Consider the following 12220-nt stretch of genomic DNA (forward strand, 5'->3'; position numbering starts at 1 on the left):
GTGTATTCATTTCATCCTGTGATTCAATAAGGCTTCATCCGTGGCACAACACCACCCTCAACTCAACCGACTTTGGCTAAGGTGTTAACATCCGCTCTTGCAACATCTTCAGCATCTTCAAGTGCAAAAGCTCCCGCTAACATGAGTGCAGCACTTTTGCAAGAGGTGCAAGGTACTTCAGTGTGCTTCAGCTTTTGCCTTTAACCTGCATTTTTTTCTATGCTGCACTAACTCAATTGAACTTACAGCTGCTAACATTGAGACTTTCACTTGGTTTAACCAGATGCTGTGGTTGTGTTCTCATATTTGATGTAATTTGTACCAGAGTAATTTAGTTAACTCATTAGATGTGTTTTATTCTGATTTAACCCTTCCCCAATTTTAGGTTAAAGTCTTTGATGGTTTGCTTTTATCAAAAAGTTTCTGATTATTCTCCAAGTGTGGTAGTTATATATTTTCCATGCATTTAATGAGAGTATTTGGAGGTGGTAACCTCTACAGCACTTGTTTTTACAATCAAAGCTTGAATGAAAGACATGTAAATTGTGTACAACATGAGCATTCTTACTATCTCAAATATTCATGAAAAAATTTTCATCATTATTAACCTTATGTGTATAAGGTGCAGTATGGATACTGCAATCGATCTCCACTACAGATGCCTAAAAAACAACAACACATATAGTAATTCCTTGCCTGATAGTGAAAACTTCCATTAGCTCTAACCGCCACCAGCGAGGGTAAAATAATTTTCTACTTCAGTAACTATTCCTTATGTTTTTAATCAGTTGAAGAGTATGTAGTAAATATATATATTTGATAAATTAAATGTAAATAAAACAGAAGTTTATATTTTATCTTTGTGTAATATATTTTTCATTAAATAACAGAGCAGTGAGAGTGAATTACAATTTTCATCTACATGATTACTCTGTAATTCACAATTAAATGCCTGGCAGGGAGTCATAGAACTTGAGAGAGTTTTCAACTCACTTTTAACAATATCTGCACTAACAACACTTACGAAACATTAAAGTTCTGCAACCTATAGTATGATAGTTTCCATTAGAATCCTTCAGAACAGTGGGATATTCAGAACTAAAAGAAGTCTCCATATCCCTAAACTGGAGAAAATGGAAAAAAATGTGTGTTAATGGAACATACCTGAATCCTTGTTGTTTGTTGTTGATTTCACAATGTGTGCTTTTTGTGAAGGTAAATGTCAACAACCAATGAAAGAAACTATTACTGCAAGTTCGAAAATCGATTATAATATTATCAAAGTAATACACCAAAAAGAAAACTATACAAATTAACAATGAAGTTGCACATCCAATTGATGAGTTTTTGTATGTTAGGTAACTGTAGACAATGACTGGATGGACAGTAAAATAAATAGATAGAAAAACCAGGAGTGCTATTTGAAAATCAAATAAAATCTTCTAAACAGATGTTCTGAAATAGTGAAATTTGCAATCTGTGCATTACCAATTTTGAGATGGACTTCAAACATGAAAATCTTTCAGAACTGAAGGTTTCCCATTAAGCAGTGTACAGATTGTTTTAGAAAATTATTTTGAGAGAGAGGAAGACAAACAAAGGAGACAAATTGAACAGTAAGGTGTAACTGTGAATTTAATGATAATGAAATAGAGTTGACCAAGACATGTAATCTGGTGAATGTATGGCTGATGAAAGAACTAAGTTCCTCATTGGATTCCAATGAATAAGAAGGAACTGAGAAGATGATCTACTGGGAGATGGGTACATGACATTAAAACATGCAGAAGCAATGTGGATGTGTGTAACTAATGACAGTAAAGCAGAGAGAATTGTGGAGAAAGCCTTAGTATGAGAGTGGCTATCAAATATGATTTCAGTATGTTTGATGGTGGTGTATGCCTCTGTCTGTGTCCATTTTGTATGCCTCTGTCTGTGTCCATTTTGCAGTTGCCTCTTTCTGTGATTTTGGTTATTTTATGTGTTGATATTAGAAATGTCTTTTCAACATATGGCTTTCTTACAGAGTTTATAAATTCATAACATTTTTTAAAATGCAAAATCAAAATGATAAATTATTTGTAGGTTTTCTGTTTGTATTTAGTTCTTTTGGCACTTTGGTTTATTGTTGATCTGAAGGTTATTTGAGAGCCTACATGCTGGTACTACTTTTGTCTATGAGACCTGTGTGAATTTCCTTTTCCCTCAAAAGTAAGAAGCCTTGGGCTGGGCTGCACTGCATTGGACTGGACTGGGCTGGGCTGGGCTGGGCTGGGCTGGGCTGAGCTGGGCTGGGCTGTGCTGTGCTGTGCTGGGGGGAGGGAAGGGATGGGGAGGAGGTAGTGGCCAGTTAATGTTAGTTTCACAGTGAACGATGAAATAGTTTGAGATTTCATGACCAATAGTTCTGGGGATACTAGATATTCGTCAGTATCTTTTACATTTTCTAGCTTTCTTCACACCAATGCTAAATCAAAATCTCTATCATTTTGGTGGGGTAGGATCCATGATCCATTTGCAAAGAATTTTTTTTCTAAGGTGGAGGGCAAAGCAGCTACTCTACAGTGCCCCTTGTCTGGAATATCCCTTCTGCAACAGCTTTAATGATTGAGACTTAGTGCAATATCTCACAAATCTTTATTCTAAATTTTAGGCTCACAACATTAGTTAGAACAATTGTGATTAACAATATTACATTAAAATCAAAAGGTTTGGGCATATTACACAGAAACTTCATGTGACATAATGAGCTATCCTTGTAGAATTCTAAATGTGACATTGACTCCTTGATTGGGAAAAATTTGTCATCTTTAATTTTGCAGGAAGATTAATTTAAAAGCATTTGCTAGGTTTTAGAAGAAGAAGAGCAGGAATAGAGAGAGAATGAAATTACATTTCAAGTTGGAAGGTGTTCTAGTTTACCCCAGTGGGAGCACTGGATATAACAGTTGTAGATACAGATTGAGACACAACTTTACCAAGTGGTTTTAAAATATTGTTTCATTTACAAGCACTCATTTTATTAATTGCATTATCAATTTATTATACTTTGCATTCATATCACCAATGTTATTAATTTTGGTTGGCTGTCATTGTTGGTATTCGTTATCCAGGGTATACTATTTATCTTAACGTTCCAAATATCTTTCTGTCCTGAAGCAAAATAAGAAAAAAATATATCAAGCAAACATTATTTAACTTCAAGGGAACACTAACCACCATGGTTACATTCCTTGAAACTTTGTTCATTATGAAGATGTGGATGGCAGTACATCATTTTTAAATAGCACCATATATTTTTTATTGGGTTATCGACATCCTCTTCCCAGACGTGTTCAAAAACGTATCATGGTGTACCACTCCTGTAAAGATAACATTATTAAAAACGTAATGCAAAATTGACCTACTAGCACACAGTGTGCATACTCAGGTTAGTAAACTCATCCACTTGCTGGAGTTGACAGTAAACAAATGGAAACACAAGGAAAATGAACGTTGTTCATTCAGCATCCAGTCAACTGCCAGTAAATAAGCAACTGTTAGTGCAGTTACTGTTCTGTAAATTAGTTTTACAAAACTGCAACCAGTCATTTTTTTAAGTAATTATATTTTATTCCATGAACCGGTTTTCAAACCTTTTCAGATTCATCTTCAGATGGTTTCAGGAGGTTACATCATTATTGCTAGCATAATGCTGGGTGCTTGTTCTATGACAAAAAGATGGAACACACTTTAATGTATCACCAAGCATTATGCTAGCAATAATGATGTAACCACCTGAAACCATCTGAAGATGAACCTGAAAAGGTTCAAAAACCAGTTCATGAAATAAAACATAATTATTCAAAAATGTGACTGGTTGCAGTTTTGTATAACATATTTACATTCAATATAGTCACAGTTCTAAAATATCCATAATGGATAAGCATAAGTTACTGTTCTGCTGACTTATATTCTCTATGGATTAGTAGCATTTCTGCATCCCCTTTGTTGGTGTACATTGCACTCACTCAAAACTCCTACTAAAGACATTTGATTGTGGTCAGTGTACATTTTCCATGCCTTTCCAATTGTTTACTGTGAATGCCCGCAAATGGCTGAGTTATGTTACCCAGGCACATGGACTGCACTGTATAAAGGCTGCTAATGGTATCAAAGTTTGTATCCAGGCACTCATGGATGAGACAGGAACTGTGATTGAGGGCAGCAAAACAAAATCAGAAATGCTGAACTCCATTCTCAAATCTTGCTTTACAAAGGAAACTTCAGGAGTATTGCCCCATTTTAATTCTGGCACAACTGCAAGGATGAATTATGTAGTTCTGTTGGTTACAAAAAGGGTAGCAGAAGTGATCCACAAAACCACCATACAGAATCCTTGACATCCATTTGTTATACAATCTTAGAACATATTCTGTGTTCAAATGTAATGAGGTATATTGAACAGCATGACTTCTTCCATACCAACTTACATGGATTCTAAAATCATCTATCACTCATGTGAAACCCAACTTGCACATTTTTCACAAGACATCCTGAAAGCGATTAATCAAGTGACTCAGTTAGCTACAGCATTTCTTGACATCAGCATATGAATTAGTACCACACCAACACTTATCAAAGGTACAATTGTATGGCATATCAAGTATATTAATGAGTATGTTTATGATCTTGCAGACAATATTAATAGTCATCTTTTGTATGTTTTCCATGTTTGCAGTTAAAATTATTAGATATAGATTCCATCTTTTATGCAAAACATTGTTTCTTCTTGTTATCCAAACATATTTTAGTACCTCTGTGTCATCATTGGTAGGTTTTGTTTATTGAAAAACTGTAAAAAGAGGATGTATTTTAGGTTCTAATTGATTTAACAAAATGTGGCCTAAATTAGACTCTTTTTGTTCATTTTTGTTGTTACCTTAATTTTACATTATACAGTTTTGAAGGACCATCCATGTAGTGTCCTCAACTGATACCATGTCATTCGTAAACCAAATGATGTAAATGTGAATTTTATCAGCGAGATAACACCTCCCTTGATTTTACATGATTTTGGTATGAAAAAATGTTTTGCATATGTATTTGTTGCTACTCATGTTTTGTTGTGACAGATGCTCCTCCTTTTGCATTCTGAGAGCACTGCACACACCTCAGATGTTTTACAAGTGATGCAGTAATCTGCAATGAAGAACGGCCTGAAAAAATTGCACTGCCTGAGTCATAGGTAAAGCAGGTAGCAGACTTTTCTTTGTTTATAGAATACAGGGGAAATGCATCAGTCTAGAGAGGAAACTGTCTGAAGACACTTGCCTGACTCAGCCTGAAATATTGATATTGCCTATTTGTGTGACGGGACTAACAGTGGATATTCAACATTTACAGAGAATGGCAGTGGGAGTGGTCATAGGTTTAGCTGACCCATGGGAGAATGTCATGGAGATGCTGAAGAAACTGAACAGGCAGATGATTTAAGATAGACACAAACTATTCCACAACAGCCTACTCACAAATTTTTGAGAACCATTTTTAAATGATGAATCTAGGAATATACAGAAAAACCTGTAGGGATGTAAAGGACAGTCATTATAGAGGTGTTTAAACAATGATTCTTCCAGTGCTCCTTATGGGAATGGGAGGAAACCCTAATAACTGTTACAGAGGGAAATACCTTGAGCCATGCAATTAACAGTGGTTTGCAGAGTATGGATGTAGATGTAACTGTGTTAGTACAGGCGAGAAAAAGTTAATTTTGTGGTACATTTTTGATACTGTCATGTTTACAGGAATGGTAAACTGTGATACATTTTTAAACAGTTCATGAGGAGAGGAAGTATATTTCCCAATAAAAAATATAGGATGCTATTTAAAAAAAGATCTACTGCTCTTGATACCTTTGTGATGACAAAAAATTACAAGAAAGCCAACAAAAGAATGTTTGGGATGGCCCAGATAATGGGACACCATATATAATGATCAGTTTGCTCTCCACCTAATCACTAGTTCATTAGTCAGAATTGAACACAGATATAGTTTATAAAAGCTGCTTACTTTTGTTTATTTATTTTCATCCTTGAGATTCACCTTCATTGGCAAGACACGTTGTGTGAAGGAGAGTGAATGTGTGGTATCAGTTGTCTACTACTGTTTGCTTTGATTCATCTCCTGTAGACTGTATGCATTTCTTGACTTCTGTAGTCATGAATTTCAGCATATGCTGTATACATTACCTCATGATCAATCAGAATTCTTTTAACAGGCATCCATCTTTTGCTGCTGTTTCATGGTGCAATAATTCCATGTATATTTGTGTAATCAGTAAACTAACCTCATGATCTTACACATTAGTTTTAAATATCCTGACTCAGAATGCAAACTTTTCTTATTTGATTTTGCTGATGTCAGAAGAAATTCATAACACAGATATCCTTAAATTCATAAAGTGCCTCAACAGACTACTCTCTAATAACTTTTGTTAAAAAAAAGTAAGCAGCAAGTGTTCTGAATACTAACAGTTGAATATTATGATATTTGCTGCATGTAATTTGATTGTAAAAATAATTTGACAAAACACTTATATTTTTCTTCTTTCAGTGTGACATGATGGTTGGTTAATGTTTTTCCACTAGTATTATGGCCAAAGAAATACTAGGGTGATCATTCTAAAATTCAGCTTTTTGACAATACACTGGTGTTAAAATGGTAGTGAACCTTCAAGATATGATATTAAGGCAATCAAAGCAATAAAATGTTGTGTTGTAAGCACATTCACCTTCTTGTTTGACCATTACCATTAATTTCTTGGATACATTCCAAGTGGTAATTTATTCATGTAAACAGAACAAACTGCAGCTTCATAATATCTGTATTTTTGTTTCTAGATACTTTCTGTTTTGTTACTACAGGCTCCCTAAATAAATCATTAACAGATAAAAAGAGTTTGGAAAATTCAAGAAATGTACGAAGTCAGCTGAAGCATGCTAGTATCTCTAATCGTACTGGTGAGTTTCTTGGATCATAAGAAGGCAAATTGTGTGCCTACACCTGCATAAATAAACAAGGAGATGTAATTTTAGAGTTGTAGAGTATCATTTGCCATATGTTCCATCGCCAGTCATTTGTACACCAGTTTTAGAACTTCACAAAAATGTAATATAAAAGTATCAAATATTTTCTGACCCACAGTGCAATAGCATCATAGCCTTGCACTCTTTGTTTATGACCTTAGTTGAAGCTCGTGTTGGACTAGCGCAGGCTATTTGCAATCTTTGGAAACTGATAATTTGTAACAATGAGGACTCTACTAGACTATACCTTTGTCAAATGAAACAAACATGTTCTCACAGTTAGCTGTCTACACAAAGATATATAATTCTGATTTGAAACTATTATGCTATGTATCTTACTCTTTTGCTTCCAAGTCCACAGTTGATGAGATCAGCAACTCTCAGTGATTTCAGACATTTTTCAGACATTATAATTTTTCTGATGAATTAGTAGTTTTTCTTTGCCAGAGTTGCCTATCTATATTAGTACCAGTATCAGTAGATTCTAGCAAATTGATGGTTTGGCACAAAGAATGTAGACTTGTCTGATCTGTTGCCCATAGGCAGCACATCATACTTGTAAATTCTAGGCACTGTGTTAAATGGCATAAGGAGCAACACCACATGATAGTTTAGTTGTAAGATGACATTTAGTATTCTCATTAGAGTATGCTTGTTTGGTAATATCTTATTAATAACAGCCATCATCTGATATAGTGTCTACATTCAGATTTGTAGTTCTGCTTCTTATGAAAATGACATGGCAACATTGTTCATTGAAAGAAAAGCAAAAGGCAACAAACATCTCAATATATAACAGACAAGGATAAAAACTATTTGTGTACAAATGAATTATAGATTGAGCTACATTTGATTTACAATGTGTTGCCTATAATTGTAATCCAGTTTGACTGCCTAATTTGAAGGATGTGGCATCCCCTCTCCCTCCTCCCCAGCTTCTCCCCTCTGCCCTTGCCTCATTAAATATAGTTGCAAAGCTGACTAAATGTTTTGGGTACATGTGGTTAGTAAATTGGCTTAGACAAATATATTTATATTTTGTGATAAAAAAGTTGTTTGTCATCAAAGAGCTACCTGTAAGTATGATGAGTATGTATAATGATGAAGATTCCCACGTATCCACAAATGTTATGACCATGAAAATAATCCATTTTTGACAATATAGTTTAATTGGATGGATAAAAAATCTACTCACCAAGCAGCAGCAGGAGAAAACTCATCTAAAAATGCAAGCTTTTGGAGCTAGTGGCTCCTTCTTACGCAGAATGGTTGAAGGGAAAGGGAGGAGAGTGGAGTAAAATGAGTGGAGAGCTTTAGGAATAGGGTTAGAGTTTGTAAAAGACTCCCAGGACCCCGGGTCATGGGAGACTTACTGAATTGCATATGTACAATCTTTTTTTATATCAGTGTTCTCCTGCCGCCACTTGGTGAGTACATTTTTTATTGATCCAATTACTTTATATAATTGTTATGAGATATTTCTCTATACTAACAAAAATTCATTGGAAAGAATATGCCTAAGGCAAGACTGAACCAGTAACATCTTCATGATGCTTTGAAAGCGATGTTGTGAATAAGTGCAGACATTAGCAACAACCACATAGACATAGCCCTTGAGTAATAAAAGAAAATACATGGTAGGTGGCATCACAGACACTGCTATAATTCAAGTGCCAAATATTTTTATTGCCATTGGGGTGGTTGAAATAAAAGTTCACCAAATGTTATATTCCCATATTATGCATCTTCAAATCTCCTTTGAATGAAGTGTGGAAATATTATTCATAAATAACTGCAGGAATGTGAAATATTCAAATATAATATTTTGAGTATTTTATTATTTGCTTAACCGCAACCAAGATTGGTATTGGTTAAGGTGTTGGACTCGTAATAGAACTTGTGAGGCCAGAGGTTCAAATCACCATCCAGCCATCCTTATCAGGGTTTTCAATTATTTCCCTAAAATCATTTGAGGTAAATGTTTAAATGGTTACTTAAACAAGGACAAAGCCCACTTCCTTTATCACTCTTATGAAATCAAAACTTGTGCACTGTCTCTAATGACAATGCAACCCTGTAACCATTTGCATCATAATAATAACAAGAACATTAAAACTCTCTCTGTTTTATTAACTGAGTATATTTTGTTATTTCAGCAGTAATATTTTAATGTGTCATCTTTTTCTTCAAAATTGGCAAGTGCAGTGTGTTAACTGTAAGATGACAGAGTTGTGAGGGGAGTGCGGGGAGAGGAGGAAGCAAGCATTGGCTGGCGAGGGGAGAGGAGCCGTTGGGAGGGGGGACAAGGCACGCCTACCAGTTGCAGTGCTGGCACTACAAATTGCCCGTCATGCTTACACGAAAGCAGACGAAAGGCTTGGAAGTAAAACTCGCTTTAAATGTTGTTCGTAAATGAAACTGAAATCGTCAGGTACATTAAAATATTAAAATATATAAAGAAAGATGATGAGACTTACCAAACAAAAGCGCTGGCAGGTCGATAAACACACAAACAAACACAAACATACACACAAAATTCTAGCTTTCGCAACCAACAGTTGCCTCGTCAGGAAAGAGGGAAGGAGAGGGAAAGACGAAAGGATTTGGGTTTTAGGGAGAGGGTAAGGAGTCATTCCAATCCCGGGAGCGGAAAGACTTACCTTAGGGGGAAAAAAAGGACAGGTATGCACTCGCGCGCACACACACACACACACATCCATCCACATATACACAGACACAAGCAGACATATCTTTCTTTTTAAATATATTTTTCCCACGTGGAATGTTTCCCTCTATTATATATATACCTGATATGGTTATAATAGAAGGAAACATTCCACGAAGGAAAAATATACCTAAAAACAAGGATGATGTGACTTACCAAATGAAAGTGCTGGCAGGTCGACAGACACACAAACGAACACAAACATACACACAAAATTCTAGCTTTCGCAACCAATGGTTGCCTCGTCAGGAAAGAGGGAAGGAGAGGGAAAGACAAAAGGATTTGGGTTTTAAGGGAGAGGGTAAGGAGTCATTCCAATCCCGGGAGCGGAAAGACTTACCTTAGGGGGAAAAAAGGACAGGTATACACTCGCACACACACACATATCCATCCGCATATACACAGACACAAGCAGACATTTGTAAAGGCAAAAACTCTTTGTTTTTAGGTATATATATATATACCTAAAAACAAAGATGATGTGACTTACCAAATGAAAGTGCTGGCAGGTCGACAGACACACAAACGAACACAAACATACACACAAAATTCAAGCTTTTGCAACAAACTGTTGCCTCATCAGGAAAGAGGGAAGGAGAGGGAAAGACGAAAGGATGTGGGTTTTAAGGGAGAGGGTAAGGAGTCATTCCAGTCCCAGGAGCGGAAAGACTTACCTTAGGGGGAGAGAAGGACGGACGTAATACTGGTTTCCTTCTAACCATAGGCCTACTGGTAGGGGTTGTTGGCGACTCCTGAGATGGACCAGCAACTGCCTCTTCACTCATTTTGATAATTTTTAGCATAACTGCACAATAAAAATACGCAGGACAGTACAGTGCAAAACAATAACGAAGCAGACGATAGTGGCTACCTTGTACAACACAGTCAGCTACGTAATGTTGGCAGCAGTCGAAACTGTGTGCCTACTGAAGCCTCCCGACGTTGACCGACTTCTGCCAATTCAGGACTAGGGAGAGGTCTGCCATCTAAAAGTTTACACACTGTATTGTTGGTTTTATTATTGCTAAGTCTTCTAATTGATGCCATCTTGGGCAAAAGTTATTCCTTGAAAAAATATGTGTTGGTCCCCACACATAAAACTCTTTGTTCTTCACTCCTATACATGTCATAAGACTTCACTGAACTCTGATGAATTCTTCTTTATTTATAGAAAGTTACTTCTGTTCAGTCTGAAAACCTCTTTATACTGAAATGGTAATTGAAATGAAACTGTTCTACAATGTGATTCAGTGTTACATTGAAATCGTAATTGTCAGGGAAAGATAAAAACTGAACTGATTGAAAACTCTTACAAATGAAAAAATATGTTTTCGTTATGATACAGCATGAACCCAGCAACCACTCACTTTCATTGTATCAGATTTATAGTATCTGTATTGTGTGATGGAGCCGTAACTGTTCAATGTTGAAAACAATGATTTCTATGTGGAGCCAGTGTTTAAGATAAAATATTTTTAGAGAAGGTTTACTTCCAAGGAAACCTACTGTGTGATTCTGTTTCAGAGTTTCAGTCATGTACACATCTGTATGAATGTTGTCAGCTGTTCTTAACAGACATCTGCACTAAATAACTTTTCCCATACCACTGAGTTTTTCTTATCTTTCTTTTGTCTCTGTTATTTCAGTTTTCTAATTTATTTTCATGGTAGTCACACAAGACTATAAACTTATAAACATTATTTTAATTTTCACATGATCGATCATCTGTCAAAACTACTTTCTGGTGTGTCCTTAATCAGTTTCAGTACTGTGTGTTCTTGTATGTTTAACTTCCCATACATTATTATAATGAAAGTTATAAATTAACATATTTTCTTGTACAATAACTTTAAAGCATACAACCTCGTGTTGAATCCACAAAGAGGATGTCAGGAAACAGAAATATTATATTGTCTCTGTTATTCTGTTATACTACACCTTTCAGGTGAGTGTTTGCCATCTCTGTGCCTCCCATATTTCTTTTTTTTATACATACAGACCATTGTTTCATATACCATACAGCTATAAATGAATAATGTCATGTGGTGATCAAAGTAGTGTTATGGGAGTGATTATGACGAATTAACACAAGTCTGAATAGCTATTTAGGCATTTTCAAACATCTACATTTAAGTTTATGGTTTACAGAAAGTGTTCATTAGTATAGCGCATGTTTTATTTCCCCCATCAAGTAGATCTTTTCAGCAGTTAGTTAATTGCTGGCTGCTTAATATAGGAATGCAAGTTTACTCATGAGAGTAATATAGTAAGGTTTTTCCACTTTTCAAGCCAGATACTATTTATATTTCTATTAAAACTAGGAAAAAGTGTGATTACACATATATTACAGAGGTACACTACAGCTGTTGCTTCTAAATTCCAAAATATCATATGCTTCTGAGAAATGCCAAAAATTGGAGCCATACTC

At 35.6% G+C, this 12220-nt stretch overlaps 1 protein-coding gene across 16 annotated transcripts in view; it reads left to right on the plus strand.

The window, feature by feature from the left end:
* Nucleotides 1-12220, plus strand: part of LOC126179628 (calcium/calmodulin-dependent protein kinase type II alpha chain) — a 1032354-nt gene that overhangs the window by 934428 nt on the left and 85706 nt on the right. For 3 of the 16 annotated variants that reach the window (XM_049924622.1, XM_049924624.1, XM_049924623.1), the window contains exons 14-15: nt 32-172; nt 6906-7001. The exons of 9 other annotated variants lie outside the window; for them this stretch is intronic. In XM_049924622.1, coding sequence (XP_049780579.1) covers nt 32-172; nt 6906-7001 — 237 coding nt within the window. The remainder of the gene's footprint in view (nt 1-31; nt 173-6905; nt 7002-12220) is intronic. 4 more of the 16 variants (XM_049924625.1, XM_049924627.1, XM_049924628.1 and 1 more) reach the window with 2 other exon arrangements.

This window comes from Schistocerca cancellata, chromosome 1 (assembly GCF_023864275.1).
Source record: "Schistocerca cancellata isolate TAMUIC-IGC-003103 chromosome 1, iqSchCanc2.1, whole genome shotgun sequence".
NCBI lineage: Eukaryota > Metazoa > Arthropoda > Insecta > Orthoptera > Acrididae > Schistocerca > Schistocerca cancellata.